This window comes from Alexandromys fortis, unplaced genomic scaffold (assembly GCF_014885135.2).
Source record: "Alexandromys fortis isolate MF-2015 unplaced genomic scaffold, M_Fortis_MF-2015_v1.1 scaffold_312, whole genome shotgun sequence".
Lineage (NCBI taxonomy): Eukaryota > Metazoa > Chordata > Mammalia > Rodentia > Cricetidae > Alexandromys > Alexandromys fortis.
In genome coordinates, this window is record NW_026068184.1 from 527,701 (window position 1) to 547,791 (window position 20,091).

The following is a 20,091-nucleotide window of genomic DNA, read 5'->3' on the forward strand; positions in this document are numbered from 1 at the left end:
AGCGGTCCTATGTGCACAACTCTGTTACCTAATGGAGCCCATAGCCCCTGGGAGAGGCAGGAGGTGAAGGGGCATGGGATATGGGGGCACTTCTACTAGGGACACGCGGGAAGGCTGCAGCACCTGGGGACAGGGGACAACAGTCAGCACGAGCTACTGCTGTGGCTACTCGTATTCAGTCTATTCAGTGAGCCTACATGTCAGCAAAACACTGTGGGGGCTGAGAGGAAACCTGTAAGCTGGGCATGGTAATGCTTGCTTGTCTTCTCCCGAGGCAGGAGACTCTCCAAGTTTGAGCCAACCTAGACTATATATAATGACACTCTGTCTCAAGAAGAAGAAAGAAAGAAGTTAAGAACAGCAAGGGCCTGGGGTTGTGGCTCCACCGGTAGAGCACACAAAGCCCCGGGTTTGACGCTCAGCATCACGTGATACGGATGGAGTGGTACTCTATCGTAATCCCAGCATCTGGGAAGGAGAGCGGAAGGGTCAGGAGTTCCAAGACATCGTGAACTAGTGTGAAACACTGCTGAAGGCAGGATCAGGGAAAAAGAGAAGAGGACAGAGAAGATGCCACCATGTCTGGCACCTCTCATCATGTGGGTCTCCGCTGTCCACGGCGGGAAGGGGCCACATGTCCACTCAGCCCTTGCTGAGGACTGGGTTAAGTATCATGCCATTCAGTTTATTCCACTGAACACTTGGGTTCGAGACCCCTGTAGATCTTCAGAAAGAGTTGCTGAAGTAGCTTGGGGTCCCTGCACGCCCTCTCCCCAGCTTGCTTACGGAACTGCTGATTGATCGATCAGTCAGCCTGACCACGCCTGCCCTTCGAGCTGCCCTTCGAGCTGTGAGCTGTACACTGACTGTTTTCGATTCAGCCATCTGTCTATCACTGTGCTCTTTCTGTTCCAGGATGCTAACCGGGTCGCACCGTGTATTAGTGTCCTCCCACCTGACAGTTCTTTAGCCTTTCTCGGTCTTTCAGGACCTCAGCACTTCTGAAGAGTCCTGGTCAGGAGTTTTCTACGGGCGCATGCACATGCGTTTGTGTGTGTGTATGTCTGTATGTTTGTGTGTGTTTGTCTGTCTCTCTCTCTCTCTGTATGGTATATGTGATATATGTATTTGTGTATGTGTGGTGTGTGTGGCTGTATGTCTGTGTGTGGGGGTATTTGTATGTCTGTGTGCGTGTGGTATATGAGTATGGTGTATGTGTTTGTGTGTGTGTGTGGTATATGAGTGTGGTGTATGTGTTTGTGTATGTGTGCTGTGTGTATGATATGTTTGTGTATGTGTGGTATATGTGTGTGTGTGTATGATGTGTGTATGTATGTATGTAAGCCAGAGGACAACTCCCAGAGTGTGACACTCTTTTCTCCACATGGGTTCCGGGTGACCAGGTGGAGGTTTGGAGCTGAGTGCCTGACCACACTGAGCCATCTCCCTGGCTCTGGCTTCCTGAGTCTTCACTCAGCACTCTGCAAGAGCCTGCTTCCCCTGTAGCTAAGCCCGGGAACACCAGAACATTCCAGATCTCCTCGGCAAGCCTGAGTAAATGTAGGGGCACAACAGGACATGCCTGGGGGGCGGGGGGGTTCTCTCTCTCTCTCTCTGATGCCTCATCTGCTTCCTGTCTCCACGCCGCCTTTCTTCTCTGTAGACATTCCATCCCATTTCTATCATGACGCTGGGGTTTCCCGCCCACTTTTTTAAAAATAGCACAGATTCATTAAAAGATTTCCCCCCCTTTAAATGCTAAGTAAATTAGATCTGCGAGCCTCCATCCTGGAATTGTATCAAAGAACTCGGTGGCCTAGCGGGAAGAACATGTCCTTTCGGGATAAACTTCTGGGGACGGGTGCCAGCGCTGGAATTCCAGTGTCTGATCTATGGCCACAATAAGCACACATCAAAAGCATGGGTCCCTGGGGTCCAGCAAGGTGGTTTGTCTGTGAAGTCGGGGTAGGGGTCACTGGGAGGCCTGCCTGAGAGCACGGCGTCACGTGTGGCAGTGAGAGGACAACATTCGGAGTCAGTTCCCTCCTTCTACCACGCGGGCCCCAGGGACTGAACTCACACCATCTGCTGGCCCAGCCTTGTTCATTTTCTGTCACTAACAAGTGGTTACAAGCTCGACAGTATAAAATACCATTATGTAGTTACATTTCTTCCTTTCCTTTTTACAGTCCCTGTACTAATCTATGGGTAAACAAATAAACGTGGCTGGACGGTTCTAATCCCAGCACTCCCGGCACTGAGACAAATCTCTGTGAGTTCAAGGCCAGCCTGCTCTACAGAGTGAGTTCCTGGACAGAGAGGGCTACACAGAGAAAGCCTGTCTTGAAAAACCAAAATTAAAAATAAACAACAACAAAACAAAACAAGCTCAGGAACGGTTCTTTGCCTTAGATGGGTGGTTACATTGGGCTCACTGGGAAAAAAAATAAGACACTATATTTCTCTCTCTCTCTCTCTCTCTCTCTCTCTCTGTGTGTGTGTGTGTGTGTGTGTGTGTGTGTGTGTGTGTGGTGCTGGGGAGGACAGGACTCAGGATAGAGTGCATGTTAGGAAAACCCTCTACCACTGAGCCATACTCCAGCCCCTCACTGGGGGATTCTAGGCAGGTGCTCTACCACTGAGCCACACCCCAGCCCCTCACTGGGGCATTCTAGACAGGTCTCTACACCAAGCTCCTTACCAGGTAATTTTTTTTTTTCAAGACAGGGTTTCTCTGTGGCTTTGGAGCCTGTCCTGGAACTAGCTCTGTAGACCAGGCTGGTCACGAACTCACAGAGATCCGCCTGCCTCTGCCTCCCGAGTGCTGGGATTAAAGGCGTGCTCCACCATCGCCAGGCTTTACCAGGTAATTTAAGCCAAGGCTTCTGCCACTAAATCAGGACCTCAGCCCATCACTGGGAGATTCTGGGCTAGGGCTCAACTAAGAAGCCACACCCCGAGGGCTCTTTTTACTTTTGGTTTTGAGAAAGTGAGAATGGCTCAGAGTAGAACACTTGGCTGATATGCAAACATCATTGGGCCCCAGGGCTGGCAAGGTGACTCGGAGGGTGAAAGTGCTCGCTGTGAAACCTCAAAAGCTGAGTCAACCCTCAGGACCCACAGTGGAAGGGGAGAACCAGTTCCTAAAAACAACCCCTCAGACTGCCATGTGTACCGTGGCATGTACGTGGCCATACCCCCCCCCACATGCACAATAACAGATAAAGTCAGCAGAAAAAAGGAATATGGCCCCAGTTATGACACAGCCAGAGAATACCAGATATATACGGCACACAAATTCAGCCAGACGTGACTGTGGAGCTGGACCACGGCTCACACCCAAGCCAGTGCACCTAAGAAATGTACACTGTGTGGGCTGGCAAGATGGTTCAGTGGGTAAAGGTGCTTGCTGCCAAGCCTGATGAGCTGAGCTTGGTCCGTGGGGCCCCCAGGGTGAAAGGCGAGAGAGAGCTGACTCTTAAAGCTTGTCTCCTGAAGGCTGCACGTGCACCATGGCTCTCTCACCTCGAAGAAAGTGGTGGTGGCCACGCCTAAATCCCAGCACCTGGGAGGCAGAGGCAGGCAGATCTCTGTGAGTTCTAGGCCAGCCGGACAGAATGAGTTCCAGGACAGCCAGGGCTACACAGAGAGAGCCTGTCTTGGAAAAACAGAGTGTGTACTGCTTTTACGGGGGACCAGTTTGGTCTCCCACATCTAGTGACTCAGAAACTGCTTGTAACCCCAGCTCTAGCCAGGAAATCGGCCTTCTTCTGGACTCCTTGGGCACCTGCAGTGATATGTACATGGACGTGTGCATGCATATGCACGTACACACACCCACACACACTTAAAAACTAAACATAAAACTTAAAAAAAAAATGAGTAAGTAAATAAATGCAATAATGAAAAAGACAGAAAGATCCATGATGGGTTTGTCTGGAAGGTGCCCAGCCAGAAACTGAAGCACCCCGTAGCAAGGTCATTCAGTGTGCACATTCCCGGGTGGGTGACATCTCCCAGGTGCTCCCAGCAGCTCATCCATGGCTCATCCACAGCTCTGTTCTTGCCACCTGTACTCCTCTTTGGAACACGAGCCATGCCTGAGATCCGTGCTAATAAACGCATCCCCAGGCCTTGTATGGTCTTTAGACCAGCGGTTATCAACCTGGGGCTCACAACCCCTGGGGTCCAATGACCCTTTCGCTGGCATCACTAAGACTATGAGAAGACACAGATATTCTCATTACAATTCGTAACAGTAGCAACATTACAGTTATGAAGTAGCAATGAAAATAGTTTTATGGTTGGGGGGGTCACCACAACATGGGGAACTGTATTAAAGGGTCACGGCATGGGGAAGGCCGAGAACCACTGTTCTAGACACGTCTGGGTTCCCCTCGTCCCCTTTGGAAAACGCTGCCACCTGATCGATCCGCGTTTCCCCGATGCTGTCGCTGAAGTGGTGAAAACCCTCTGCTAAGAGCTCAGGGCCACCACACTGAAGAGATAAAGGAGAAACATCCAGCGTCTTGATGTCGACAAGAGGCAGACAGAAGATGCGAATGAACAGAAGCCCAGGACCACGTGTAAGTGTGGGTTAATGAGGGGCTCCGCTTCCTGGCTACCAGCTACTGCAGTACCGGGAAGCTGCAGACAGGTAGATGACTCATAGGTCACCAGCTCTGTTCCCGGACAGCCGTCTTTGAGAATTGCCTTTGGGGAGGCTGGGTTTAAGACAGAACGTAGAGCAGGTGTGGACAGACAAAAGGCAAGTCCCTGCACACAGCTGCCTGCTCCCTGAAGAACTGTCTTTTTAGTTGTCTTTTTTTTTTTAATCTTTTGCACACTGAAAAATAACATAAACACAGCTGTGTGTGGCGGTACACACACCTTTAATTCCAGCACGTCAGAGTCAGCTGAAGAAGGACCTATGTTCAAGGGGACACAGCGTGTCTGAGGGTAGCCTGGGCTAACAGAGAATTCAAGGGCAGGGCTAGGAAGATAGCTCAATGAGTCAAGTGCTTGTCTTGCAAGCATGAGGACTCAAATTCAGCCCTCTAGTCCATGTTCCAGAGGGCCGAGAGTGGTGGCACACGCTTGTAATCCCAGCGCTGGGGAGGCGGAGACCGGCAGAGGGGCTCTTACAAGGGCTCACTGGCCTAGTCAGAGACCCTGTCTCCAAAAGCAAGGTGGGGAGGGGCAGGCAAGGTGGCTCAGTAGGCAAAGGTGCTTGCTGCCAAGCCTGATGATGCAAGGGTCAATCTGGTGAAAGAAGAGAACCAACTCCTATAAGATTTCCTCTGCCTCTTCACGCTTGCCACGGCATATGGTGCTCGTACGCGCGCGCGCGCACACACACACACACACACACACACACACACACACACACGATGTAATCAACAAGGCGGATGGTGCCTGAGGAAGAACGCCCAAGGCTGTCCAACTTTTATAAGCACCATGCCCATATATACAGGAGCAAGTGCATACATGGACAAAGAAGAGATGGGGCTGGAGAGATGGCTCAGTGGTTAAGAGCTTAAAATGCTCTTTCAGAGGACCTGAATCCAGTTCCCAGCGACCACTTTGGTTGTCTCACAACTGCCTGCAACTGCAGCTCTGGGTGATCCAGTACCCTCTTCTGGACAATTTAGGCAACTGTACTTGCACACGTGCATGTACACGCGCGCGCACACACACACACACACACACACAAGATAAAAGGTAAAAGGAGCTCTAGAACAGTCTGCATCTCAAAACAAAGAAAGAAATACAGAATGGTACAGAAGACTTCGTGGAACACTAAACTCCCTCACCTGCCCCACAGGGCGGCTGTCCCTCAGCTGTGATCACTTCCTGATTTTCCTGAGCAGTGGATTTTGTTTTGCCTGGAACCCCAGTCATTAGGAGGCAGAGGAAGGATTACAAGTTTGAGGCAATGCCTGTCTCAAAACAATAAGATAATAAAAATATATTAACTTGACTTTTTTTTTTAACTAATGTGGCAACCCTGCTGTGTTGCTCTCGCTGGCCTGTGACTCCTGGTCTTACGCTACCCTGTCTAAGCCTCCCTGACACTGGCTTGTTCAGTGTCTCTCTGCCCCTCCTCTCCTCCCAACAACGGCCCTGTTGGCCTTGAGCGCAGGGGTGGCTGGAACTCACTTGCACACCACCACACCACGCGGATAAAACACTCTGACCAAACGACCTGAGGGAAGAAAGCTCATTGTAGCCCTCAGCTCCATCGGGGAGGGACGGCACAGTGGAGAGAGAACTTAAAGCCCGCTCAGGAGCAGAGAGCAGCGAGCTAAGGCGCGCACGAACGCTGGCGCTCACTTCAGGTCTCCATTTTACGCGGCCAGATTCCCCTGCCGAGGGAACGGTTCTGCCCATAGTTACCACGGGTCTTCCCACAGCCACTGATGTGATTAAATCCTTCTCAGAGGCTGCCCATAATCTGGATACTCTCTTTCCTCTCTCACAGGCACGCCCAGAGGCCCCTCTCCTAGGTGCGTCTAGAGGCTGTCAATTTGACAGTTAACGCCGTGGTCTCTAGATGAACTTATATCCTAGGAGGGTGCATGTGTGCCTTTTTTTTTTCCTGGAAGGAATTTAAGACATCCAAGTATGTCAGTTGGAAAATATTGGGAAAATCTAATCTGTGTATCTTTTTTTTTTTTTTTTTGGTTACTATACTAGCCACAGACAAGACTTCAGCTTTAAAGGAGATTTTAAAAGGGGTTAGGAGTGGGGGCAGGGAGATGGCTCAGTGGAAGGCGATTGCTGGCATACCTAATGACCCGAGTTAGATCCTGAAACCTATGTTAGGAGGTAGGAACACACACATGTACATATTCAAATGTGTAAATTAATTATTTTGAAAAAAGTAAAGACAGGTATGGTGTTAACCACGTTAATATCTACCCATCCCCGAACCTGGGCAGCGTGAGGTGTCAGACATCTGTGATCAGACCTGTGCCATGCTCGAAGCTTTCCTGTGCACTCTCAGGAAAATCACTTAACCTCTCTGAGTCTCAGTCTCTGTACTGGGAAAATGGTCACAACCATGGATGATGCGATGCACCTTTAGTGGGTTTGGGGGCGCAAAAGAGGGTCTACGGTAAAAGCGGCCTGGGATGCAATGAGCCGTCGTTGGCTCACAGGCGGTGCTGGCAACCTGAACGGAGCACACTGGCTTCCTGAACTGTCTCACCATCGCATTAACTGTGGTAGCGGTTATGAGTTCAGCCAAGAACTACAGGCTTCTCTCTCCCTCAGTTTTAACCGCGCCTGCCGCCTAGTCTCCCAGCATCAGTATCAGACTGAGCTGCCCAGGGCTGGGAACAGGGTTCCTCCCTGCCTCCCGGGCAGGAAAACAGGAAGCAGCCTCCACCCTGTCGGGAGGTGGGACTGACAAATTCCCTTTGCTAGGTGGGCAACAGTCCAGGCCGCCAGAGCTTCTGGAAGCAGCGGCAGACGGACTGGCCACGGGCCCACTGCACCGGGCTGGCTTTGCCACACCCGCATATCCTCCACACTGCACCTAAGGGAGTAGAATATGCAAGCCAATGACCCAGGTACACGATGCAGCCCTGATCATTCATTGCCTTGAAGACGAGCCAAGTAAGGAACCTTTGGGGGTGTCTAAGAGGATCAGGGAATCTGCAAAATTATTCCCATTGTTTCCTAAAGTGCGATCCCAAGGTTCTGAGAGCCCCATGCCTCTAATAGCTGGTCCCTATTCTCCAGACAGAGAAGCATCCAACAGAGCAATTTAAAGATTGCTAGAAATATATCAGTGTGAAGGGCCAGCAAGACGGCTCATCAGGAAAATGTACCTGACAACCCGAGTTGAGCCCTCAGGACCCCTGTGGTGGGAGGAAAGAACTGATTCCCATAAGCTGTCCTCTGACCACACACACACACACACACACACACACACACACACACTCACACACTACATGAAAAAGATCAGCACCATATATATGCCTGTATCTCTTGATTCTAAAACTCAGTCTCCTGAGCAGCTGGGATCGTAAGTTTACGCTATGACACCGGGTCTAACGGTGAATCTTTTTTTTTTTAAGATTTTGAATTTTAGTATGTGTATACTTGTGCACATCTCTGTGTGCGAGACATGAGACTTTTAGTATGCGTATGTTTGTGCATCTCTCTGTGTGAGCTGTAAGTACAATGTCTGAGGACATCGGGAAAGGTCATTAGAGCCCTGGAGCTGGAGTCACAGAAGGCTGTGTGCGCTAGTGACCAAACTGCGGTCCTCCTAAAAGCATCAAGTGTAATCTCTGTCACCTTGGTATTTATAACCATCTAGGCAAAGTGGCTCAGTCAGTAGAGTTTGAGGTTTTAAAACAAACCAGGACATGCCTGTGGGCGTGTCTATGTGAGTGGCTTTTATGTATTTATTTATTTATCTGATCTTATTTTATGTGCATGAAGGTATCAGATTCCCCTGGAACTGGAGTTACAGACAGCTGTGAGCTGCCATGTGGGTGCTGGGAATTACACCCTGGTCCTCTAGAAGAGCAGCCAGTGCTCCTAACCACTGAGCCATCCCTCCAGCCCCTCTGTTTCCAGAGAGTTTATCTGAGCAGAAGAGAGAGACCCAGCCTGAATGTGGGCAACACTATTCCCTATGCTGGGGTCCCGGACTGAATAAAAAATGAGAAAGCGAGCTGAGCACCAGTGTCCACATCTTTCTGCTTCCTGACGGTGGGTGCCGTGTGACCAGCCGCCCCATGCCTCTGCTGCCATGACTTCCCACCATGATGAACTGTGAGCCAAAACAAGCTCTTCCTCCCTTCAGTTGCTTTGGTCAAGTATTTGGTCGCAGCAGTGAGAACATCATACTTGGCTTTGTTTTTGTATTTTTGTTTTTAGGTAGGGTCTCAGAATGTTGCCCATGTTGGCCCTCAGCTCCTGACTTCATTCAATCCTCCTGCTTCAACTTTCTAAGTACCTGGGAGTACAGATACAGACCACCACTTCTCGCTTCTCCGGCTCTTTGTTTATATCTGGCCAACGGGCACCCAGCACCAAGGGTCGCCCAATGGACAATGAGACTCACAACCACATCCACGAGGGAGCTATGGACACAGGAAGCCAGGATGTGGGCTTGTATAAATGTGATAACTCACTACAGCATCCCAGATTCCCCGGAATACATGACCAAGCCTGGTATATGTTTGAGTTACACAAGGCCAAATACCCTGGTGGTATACCACATAGAATCTGGGGATGAAACTTTTGGTTTGTTTTTTGAGACCCAGTCTCACTATGTAGCCTCGGCTGGCCTGGAACTCCATATGTAGACCAGCTGATGTCAGCTTCATAGAGATCCACCTGCCTTTGCCTCCTCAGTGATGGGATTAAAGGTGTATATCACCACACCTGGCTTTTTAAATTTTTAATTTTATTTTTTATAATTTATTTATTTGTATTTTTTTTATGCAGTGTTGTTTTGCCCACATGTATATCTGTATGAGGGTGTTGGATCCTCTGGAACTGGAGTTACTGCCAGACTGTGGGTGCTGGGAATTGAACCCTGGTCCTCTGGAAGAGCAGCCAGTCCCAGGCTTTTTTTTTTTCTTTTAAAGATTCATTTCTGAGCATATATATGTGCACCACCACATGTGCGCAGGTGCCTTCGGAAGCCAGAGAGTGTGTTGGATTCCCTGAAACTGGGATTACAGGTGCCTGTCGCACAGAATGCGACTGCTGGGATGTGCACCTGGGCCCTCTTCGGTAGCTTCACGCACACTTCCCCACTGAGCCATCCAGCCTGCTTTACTAATTTTGATTATGTGTGTGAATGTGTGTGCATGTGTGTGAAGGTACCCGTAGAGGACCGCAGAGGTTGTCCGGTCCTCTGGAGCTGGAGTTTGATGGGGGTGCCCAGAACTGAACTCGGAGCCTCTGCGAGAGCGGCGTACACTCTTAGCCACTCTCCAGCCCCAGCCTTGAACTCCTGATCCTTCTGCCTTCACTTCCGAGGTTTAGTGCTGAGGATTAAAGACACACACTTACGAGCCTGGTTTATGTGATGCTGGGGATGAAATCCAGGGCTTTGCGCTAGGCAAGCAGTCTACCAACTAAGCTATAGTCTCAGCCCCTAGCAAAGGCTCCTGAGAAAAATGGTCAGTAAAGAAAGAAAAGGGAGAGAGGAGGGGAAGGGAGAAAAAGAAAGAAATGTAAAGGTATGGAGGGCGGGCACTCGAGGAACTGAAACAACAGAGTAAAGACAACAGGACACACTCAGCGTAGGCAAGAGGGAGGAAAGAGGTTGGGCCAGGGGCACAAGGGACCGATGGCCGGGCCACAGGGCATGGAGAAGGGTGTAGATGACTCCAGGGAGACGGTCCCTCAGAACAGGAAGTCAGGAAGGAGATGTAGAGAGGTGATATCGTGGTGAGGACAGAAACTGTCAGGTGGAGGTGAGAGATTCCAGAGAGGAAGCAGACAGTTATAAAAGAGAAGTGGGGTGAGGACAGCATCCCCCAAAGATTAGGGGGAGGAAGACAGCAAGCAGGCTGGGACAAGGAGGGTTAACAGAGAGGGTCTACTGTCACCTAGGAGACAAATTTGAGTACACACACAAGGGAGTGTCTAGGTGGGAGTGGGCAGATCCACCCTAAATATGGGCATTACCATCCTATGGACTGGGGTCCTGAATAAAAAAGAAAAATTGAACTGAGCGCCAGCATCCATCTCTCGCTGCTTCCTGACTGTGGATGCCACGTGAGCAGCTGCCTCCTGATCCTGCTGAGCATCTTCCCTGCCACGAGTTCCTCCCGAGACCGTGAGCCACGCCCCAGCCTCTCACTGGGTTATTCTGAGCAAAGGCTCTAAGCTAAACTACACCTTCAGCCTTCCTGCCTTTGGTTTTAACACCCTTGAAGGTCTGCCGCTTTGGTCCTCTGACCACAACAGAGCCCTGCCTCCCAGTTGACTCAGAGCTCCTCCGGGGCCTGTCTAGATCTTACTTGTCTCTGCGTCCACGTCATGGTATGTGCTCCCCAAAGTAAAGTTAAAAGAATAAACAACCCACAGAGAAAAGCCTGTTTGGGATCAGTAAATACAGGCAAGGGCCAAGCAGGGTGGCTGAGGCTGGAGGATCATGTATTCAAAGATCTATATAGGATGACCCTGTCTCATGAACTAGAACTGGGGGGAACCTGCTGATGAACTTGACAACCTGAGTTCGAAGCCCAGGACCCACGGTGGGAGGCCAGAACCAACTCCTGCCAGTTGTCCTCTGACCTCCACGGGCAATACCCCCCACACCTATACATACCCAGACACACAAAATAAATAAGTAAAGGCAAATAAAAATTCAGGTAAAGCTATTTCCTTCATCTGATTGGTAACCCCCGACTCCTTCCAGAAATATCCGCGTGGAGGGCATCGCGGTGTGCTGGGCCTGACCCAGGGAGCCTGAAATCTGGGCTCAATCTTTCATTCACACATCAGCACTGGCTGAGCAAAACAAGCTGTCACGCTCTCTGAAGGCTGACGTCATTCATTATCACTCATTATAAACTGTAAAGCGCTCCCCAAACTAGGTATCATCACTGCAGTTCTGCCCCCTTCTCAGTGTCGTGACCAAACCACATCCTTGCACTTGTAGCTTTCTGGGGAGCTGAGTCCTCCTCAGTGCACAGTAGCTTTGGGGAAGGGAAGAACTGCTTTTCGGATCCTACGTAGAATAATTTCTTCTAAAAAGCACAGGTCTGGGGAGACAGCTCAGTGGGTAAGAACACTTCCTGCACAAGTAGAAGGACCTGAGTTCAAATCCCAAAGGACCCACGTTTAAAACAACGTTGGGTATGGCCACACCCACTGTAAGCCCAGTGCTGGAGGTGGTTGACAGAGACAGGAGGCTAGAGCTTGTAGCATGGCTCTGGGCTCTGTGAGAGACCGCCTGATGGCCTCCTCTCTCCTCATGTGCATGCCCGCGTGCACACACAAATAAATGATTTTAATTAAAAAATTTTAATTACCTATTTCATGATAATTATACATAGTTTGCATTCTCGTTCACAAAAGTAACACTAAAGCCAAGTGGACTAGAGCACACCTAGAGGCTAGCACAGGAGGGAGGCAGGCGGATCAGGAGTCTAAGGTCATCCTTGGGCACAAGCGAGACTGTCCCGGGCTATATAAGAGCCTACCTCAGGAAGGAAGGAAGGAAGGAAGAACAATACCAGAGTATCAGGGTGTGAAGCCCATTAACCCAGTTACTTGGGAGGCTGAGGTATAAAAACTACAAACTCGAGGCCAGCCTGGCTGTACAACGTGTGTGTGTGTGTGTGTGTGTGTGTGTGTGTGTGTGTGTGTACATGCTACACATGTGGAGGACATAAAAATGACCTCAGGTGCCAGTCAATTTCCAGCGTACTCGAGACACAATTCCTCGTTGTGTGTCACGACATACTCCAAGCTCCTTGGCCTGTGAGTGTCCAGGGAGTCTCCTGTCCCCACCCTCATATTGCTGTAAAGAACACTGGGGCTACAGATGTGTGTTAGCATTCCCAGCTTTATATGGGTTCTGGGGATCCGAACTCGGGTCCTCACACTTGTGTAGATATCACGGAGCCATCTTCCCAGGCTTCCTCCCTCTTGAACACTGAGTCCTAGTAAATACAGAATTGATTCAGTAAGTAAAAGTTAAGTTAAAATTTAAAAGGTCAAAAAATAAACTCCTATTCTTGTCCCTAACATCTGACCAACACTTGTGCTGAGCTGAATGGACAGTTGGTGACAATGGGGTACAGCACTGGCTGGGCCACTAGAAGGGACAGTGGCCGTGCGGCATTCTGAAACAGTGCTGATGGTTACGGAGGACAGATTTCCTGGAAGTGGCTGCTCCTGCGACAGTGCCCCATAATTTACAAAATACCATCATGCTTGTTATTTAATGCATCCCACACCATAAACCTGCAAGGTTAAAGCTTATGTTTATTTTGTGTATGTGCATTGTATACTTATGTGTGCTGATGCATGTTCCTGTGTGTGCGCACATGTAGAGGTCAGAGGTCTACATTGGGTGTTTTCATCTATTGCCTGCTACCTTATTTATTTATTTATTTAATTTATTTTTGAGACAGTTCACTGAACTTGAATCTCACTGATTTGGCTAAAACAGGCACTGCCCTGTTTTGCTTTGTTTGGATGTGGGTTCTGAGGATTTGAACTCAGGTCCTCATGCTTGTACACCAAGCATACTCACTGAGCCCTCTCCCCAGCCCTGCATTATCTTTATTTTCCAGGTAGGGAATTGAGGATTAGGAAAATTAGACTGCTTGCCTGAGGGCACACAGTCCCATACATCAAATCACCCTATGCTTGGCCACAAAACTGAACCGTCTCCTAGGGGCGGGGATGTGGCTCAGTTGGTAGAAAGGGCTTGCCTAGCATGCCTGAAGCTCTAGGTTCCATTCCCTGGCACTGCATAAAACCAGCCATGGTGGGGCACTCCTGCAACCCCAGCACTCGGAGGTGGAGGCAGGAAGATCAGGAATTCAAGATCACCCATGTCTTCATCGCTAGCCTGAGACCAGCTGAACTCCAAGAGACCCTGTCTCAAAACAAAAAGAAATGAACAGAACTCAGATGTCTTCCGGATCTGCCCAGGACAAGGCAGTGGTTAAAGGTTGGGACCACTTCCACCTGTGGTACCCAGCAAGCTATTTAACCTCAGCAGGCTTCAATTTCCTCTGAGCAAATGGGGTGCTAACCACACCAGCAGCCCTTGTGAAGATTAAAGATAGCAAATAAAGAACTGTATTTAGAGGCCCTCCAAACATAATAATTAGCTACAATTATTATTATAATACCTTTGCCAATTCTCTTGGTCTTTGGTCCCTTAAGATACCAATCAATGTTTTTGGTTTTGCGTTATTGAAATTCTTTTTGAGATAGGGTCTCGCTATATATAGCCACAGTTAGCTTGGAAGCTGCTATTTAGACCACACTGGTTCAGCCTTGCAAGGATCCTCTTGCTTCTGCCTCCTGAGTGTCTCACCCTGTCTGCCAGCTCAGAAGAGTTTCAACAACTGAGTTGGATTGTGGGAGCTCACTCCTGTAATCCCAGCTCTAGGGAAGCAAAGGCAGGGAGGCTGACGAAAGTTCTAGGCCAGCCAGAGCTACATAGTAAGATCCTGATTCAAAAAAAAAAAAAAAGTTTCAACAACTCTTGCTGTAGTCTGCCTCAACACACACACGCTCGTGTGACCCGCCATGGGCACACACAAACACACATAAAATCTGGCTAACTACAAGTGTTCTACAGAAGGCAAAATGAGACACTGGCCTACCACTCCCCAGGTTGGGTGTTCCCTGGAGAGCTAGGGAAAATGTTAGTCGTGGCTGGAAACATTCAAAGGCCGACATTTCTATCACGTTATGTTCAAACTTTTTAAAGAATTCGAATGAATTTTAGATGTATGTGTGTGTGTGCGCGCAGGGGATGTTCATGGTACACCAGGAGCGTGGAGGTCAGGTTGGTTCTCTTCCTGGGATGAAACTCAGGTGGCTAGACTAGCCGGCAGGAGCCTTTACCCCCGAGCCAGATCCCCAAGTCCTAAGCTCAAACCCTACATCTACTTATTGCTCCAGTTTTGAGTTATCTGAGGTTCTCAAAGGAACGGATGGTATAAAATAGCTCCAGTTTCTTTTCTTCTTTCATTAAAAAAAAAAAGGAGGTGGGGGGGAATATGAAAACTTTTTTTTTTTTTTGCAGGAACACCCAAGGCTAAAAGCAAATTTTCTTTTTCTTTCTTTTCTTTTTTTAAAAAAGGGGGTCAGTTCAGAAGATCTGAGGGAAAAACTCCAAACCCCGTTGAACCCCGAGAGGCAAGTGAATGGCCGCTTCTCTTTCCCCTCAACTACCCTACTTCCCTTCCCTCAGACACACGTAGTGGATCCAAGGGTCTCAGAAACGAGAGGTGGACTGAAGTCCCCTGGGCTACACTGGCTTTCTTTCTTGCACAATCCATGTATAGCACACACAGGCCCTCCCTATCTCTTCGATCTTTCCTACTCGCAGAACACGACAGGGGACCAGCCTTTGGCAGAAGTCAACTGGACCTTTAAAGTAGAACTCCGAGAGCCAGAGAAGCACAAGGGAATCTGTCTACCCGCACAACTTCGGCAGCGGGATCCTAAGGGTTGTATTCTCGGAAATGGATTTTACATACAGATGAACCGGCTATACCTCGCGCCTCCCAGCTTGATTCAGTCCAATCGATACAGCAAGCATAAAAAAGCTCGAGGTAAAAGCGTCTAGTGGTTTTGTTGATAACCACGGTGGAATTTTGGCCATCTGCCCTGGTCAAACCAGACAAATAAGGCGGTCTGCTTATTAGCGGTCAGGCATATTTTGGAGGGCGAAAACAAAACCTCAAATCAGGATTCTGGGTCTCACTGGACAGCTTATCCCCGACACGCCAGGGTCTGACAGTTCAAGCGCCTCAATTCCTGTCCCGGACTGCACGCCGCCCCATTCCTCCAGTCCCCCGGGTCATTTTCCAAGTTGAGCCACACTTCGCATTTCCTACATTCCTTCTCATCAGACCCCTTCGGCCCGGCCTCTGAGGCCAACAGCTGGGGCTGCTCAGAGCCAAGTTTGAGGCACCATTGAACGGGATGCTGAGGCGTGGAGGGAGAAGTCCATAGGAACATAAAGCGACCCAGAGTACCTTTCACACTCCCAGACCGGCGTCCCCACAGTTGCAAATCCCAAGTGTCTGCCAAGTCCCTTACCCAGGGGCACTCCTTCCATCAGCCCCCTTTCCACGCGTCTCCCTTTGGCCTCCCTTGTGACCCGTGATGATGCTCACCGGGTCCCGTCCGCTCAGCCTCAGGGATCTGCAGATCCGCGGAGTGCACCCTGGTCCCCAGGCCAGTAGGGATGCCCCAGGTCCCTGACCTCCCTGGGACCCGCCTAGTTCTGCACCCCCAGAAGATTCTGACTGCGGCCACCTTACCTAATCCCCTCCCGGGCCTGCAAGACCCTCACTCCCTTCTAAGCTTCTCCAGCACTCTGCACCACTCCGGGTGCCCCAGGTATGCCCCAGGGTTCTCGAGCCTCACCTGAGTCCGCTCGAAGCTCTCGCGCTCCGCAGCCTCCATCCCAGCACTAATCCCACGCCGGCTCAATACTTTGGGCAGCGGGTTGGGTACCTGCTTCATGGAGCTGGCCATTCGGTCCATGTTCCCAGGGCGAACAGAGTCAGGGGCCCTCGGCAGCCCCGGGATCCCCGCGGCGCCTCCCGCCCCGCCCTACCCGCGGGGATCCGGCGCTAACGGGGACAGCTTTCATCTTCCATTGGTCGATAGAGCTGTCCATCTCCCTCAGGACCCACCCCATCTCTCCAAGAGGCTTTCCCTCCACACGCCTCCTCCCACTTGGGAGGCGCTCCGCTCACTTCTCCCGGCTGGCCCGCCTCAGGGCGGTTAGCACGTTATGATTGGTTTAAAAGTTTGTCTATTATCATTAGTGGGCGGGACCTGGTGGGCGGCTGTCCCAACCTGCCCTCCAAGGCTCCGCTCCCTACCTGGTGCATCACCTCCCGGGCCCCTGAAAGCTGTAGATACACTGTGATTAGTCTGCAGAACTGTCTGTCATCGCAACGGGGCTGGACCTGGCAAGACCGAATCTTCCCTCACTAGTTGCCACCCTACATCCGTCGCTCCACCTTCTCATCTCCTTTAGCATCACAAAAGCATCATGATTGGTTGCAAGGCTTGTCCGTCATCTTCATGGGGCGGGACCTGGCTGTCCCGGACCAGCCCTCGCAGACTCCACCCTACTTTGAAGCACCGCCTCCCGGGCCCTCGACAGCTGAGTGTACTTGAGCTATAAGAGCAGGGCTCCGGCCGGCGCCACCTCGCGTTCCTCAAATGAGTTTCCGAGGCATGGACCGGCAGATCTATTGTGGGAAGCTTGGCTGCACAGTTCTCACCGGGCACGTGGGGAAACTCCACGTCAGTGTGGTCCTCCTTCCGGCACATCCAATGTCTGCCCATTCCGGAGGAATGCTGACCCGGGTCTCCAAGTACTGGACTGTGACCTCTCCAGAGCTTTCCAGACTTCATCCCCACTTTACCTGTTGGTAGAAAGCCCCACAGATCTACCCCTCTCGTCCTGCGCTGATTTCAGCCAAGGGCATCCACATGTGCTCCTCAGCGAAAAGCAAAAACAAAAACAAAAGTTGCACGTTCTCCACTAACAAAACGAATGGCACCGTTAAGCATTAAACAGTTTGGTGATGCTATCCATCTATCTCCACACTAGAACGGGTCTCACTCGTACTGACTGAGCGATGCTTTAATTAACTAAAGACAGCATCATACTCATTATGTAACCGAGTCCCTTGAATCCCTGGTCCTCTTGCCTCTTCTTCCCAAGAGTTAGGATTCTAGGAAAGGGCCACTATGCTTGCCTTTTGTTTAATGCATGCATTTGTATGTACCCGTGTGCACGTGTGTGGGTGTGCCCATGCCGCATGTGTGTGGTTGTGCCCATGCCGCACCTGTGGAGGTCAGAAAGCAAATAGGAATCTGTGTTCTACCGCGCGGGACCCAGGGATCTGACTAGGGTGGTCAGGCTTAGTAGCAATCTACCCACTGGACTATCTCACCAGTGGGATTCTTTTTTTCTCTCTTTATTTTTGTTTTTGTTTTGTTTTTCGAGACGGGGTTTCACTGTAGTTTTAGAACCTGTCTTGGAACTAGCTCTTGTAGAACAGGTTGGCCTCTGTAGAACAGGTTGGCCTCGAGCTCACAGAGATCTGCCTGCCTCTGCCTCCTGAGTGCTGGGATTAAAGGTGTGCGCCACCACCGCCCAGCACCAGTGGGATTCTTAAACAAACAAAAACAGAGTTTCACTAAGAAGTCTAGGCTAGCCCTGAACTCCCAGCGATCCTGACTCAGCCTATAAATGCTAAGATTACGGGCATACACACCTGTATGCCCATGACCCACAGAACCCCAGCCTCCCACAGTAAAAAGAAGTCTGCTTGCAGGTATGTGGCTGTGTGTGTGACTGTGTGTGTATGACAGTGTGTGTGTGTGTGTGTGTGTGCACAAGCATGCACCCGTGCATGTGGAGATCTGAGGTCCATGACCCACAGATTCCCCAGCTTCCCAAGTGGCCATGTGTATGTTTGTGTGCATGACTGCACCCATGCACATGGAGACTTGAAGCTGATGTCAGTAATCATTCTCTTATTGATCTTGCATCTTATCCATCAAGGTAGGGTCCCCTGAAACCCAGAGTTTATGGCTATGTGTGGTGGTCGCACTATTAGGAGGTGTGGTCTTGTTGGAATAGGTGTGGTCTTGTTGGAGCAAGTGTGTCACTGTGGAAGTGGGCTTTGAGGTCTCCTATATGCTCAAGAGACTGCCCAGTGTGTGTGTGCACGCACACGAGAGAGAGGGGGGGGGGAGAAGTGCCTGAAGAAGCCAGAAGACATGTCAGATCCCCTGGAGCTAGAGACGGCTGTGAGCCACCCCACATGGGAACCACCAAATTTGGGTCCTCTGGTAACTGCTGAGCCATCTCTCCAGTCCTCGACCCCTACCTTACGTTTTTTGAGACAGGGTCTCTCTTTGGTCCTGAGCTCATTACAAATGCCAGAAACCCCTAGGGATGCCCCCCTCTTCTGCTGCATGGATCACAAGCAGGAACCACAACATTTGCTTTGTCTTCTTGTTGCTGTTGTTGTTGTTGTTGTTGGTGGTGGTGGTGGTGGTGGTGGTGGTGGTGGTGGTGGTGGTGGTATTGGTGGTATGTGTGTGTTTCATGTGGATTCAAGGAATCAACTTAGATCCTTGTGCCTGTAACACAAGAACTTTGCCAACTGAGCTACCACCCCCAGTACTCAAGGGAACGGTTTCAGTGGAAAACACCAGGGGGACAGACAGCGAATGCTCCAAACACTGTGACCCTGCTGTCCCCATTCCGAGTTCCACACTTGTCTTATGCACTGGGCTCGGCTAAAAACAGATTTAGGATCCCTTAGGATTTTACAGCATCAATAAACACCGGCCTTTTAAACAGGGATTAAGAGATCAGCCTACTTCTTATTAGAGTAAACCAGAGTGGGAATGAGGAATTTGTGGTTTGGAGACACCGGGTAAGGGGAAATTCAAGCGAGATAGTTTTCCTGTGAAACTCAGCAAGTTGAAAAGAAGGAACCAGGGCTGGGGGCTCATTTCTCATGGTGCTCGTCTAAGCATGCAGGGAGCCCTGGCTTCCATCCCCAATACCACATAAACCTGGGGCAACTTGGTAGCATGTGCCCCTAATCCCAGCACTCAGAAGGCAGGAGGGTCAAAAATTCAAGGTCATCCTTGGCTACATAGGAAGTTCCAGAACAGCCTCAGCTACACGAGACCAGTCAAAAGTAAGATGAGTAGTGAGATAGCCCAGCAGGGAAAGGCACCTGCCACCCAGCTGGCAATGTGAGTTCAGTCCCTGGGATCCACGTGGGAGACAGCAAGAACTGACTCCTGAAAACTGTCGTCTGACCTCCACATAGGCACACACACACATACACACACACACACACACAATAAAAAATTATACAAGTCTGGAGAGGGAGTTCAATTATTGCCCTTTCCAAAGTTCCGAGTTAGGTTCCCAGTACTCACGTCACACAGCTTGCAACCATCATTAACGCCAGCTCCAGGCATCCTATGTCCTTTTCTGGCTGCCCAGGGCACCGGTGTACACACCTCGTGGACAAAGTGTGTCCCAAATTAGTTTGGATCAATTTAGCATCTGGTTTGAGGATGCTCAAGTGTTTGCAGGTGTGGATTCGGGTCTGCAGAGCACCTGTTGGGATAGCCAGGTTCTTTGATGGCAGAGCAAATAATTTAGCCAGAGTCACATGGAGAACAGTAGAAAGAGAGACCATTTATTAAGAAAGAAAGACACACCCGGCAGTGGTGGTGCACACCTTTAATCCCAATACTCAGGAGGCAGAGTCAGGTGGGTCTCTGAGTTCCAAGCCAGCATGGTCTACAGAGAGAGTTCCTGGACAGGCTCCAAAGCTACAGAGAAACCCTGTC

At 50.2% G+C, this 20,091-nt stretch overlaps 1 protein-coding gene across 5 annotated transcripts in view; it reads right to left on the reverse strand.

Moving 5' to 3' along the window:
• The window catches only part of Hip1 (huntingtin interacting protein 1), a 122,712-nt gene extending 106,033 nt beyond the window's left edge, over positions 1-16,679 (reverse strand). For 4 of the 5 annotated variants that reach the window (XR_007589662.1, XR_007589664.1, XR_007589663.1 and 1 more), the window contains exon 1: positions 16,108-16,287. Coding sequence is in view for 2 of the 5 variants with exons in the window: in XM_050129294.1 (XP_049985251.1) it covers positions 16,108-16,227 (120 nt within the window). In the remaining 3 variants the exon portion in view is untranslated. Of the gene's footprint in view, positions 1-16,107; positions 16,288-16,571 lie in introns of those variants that run through there. The other variant, XM_050129297.1, reaches the window with a different exon arrangement.
• Positions 16,680-20,091: the final 3,412 nt, after the last annotated feature.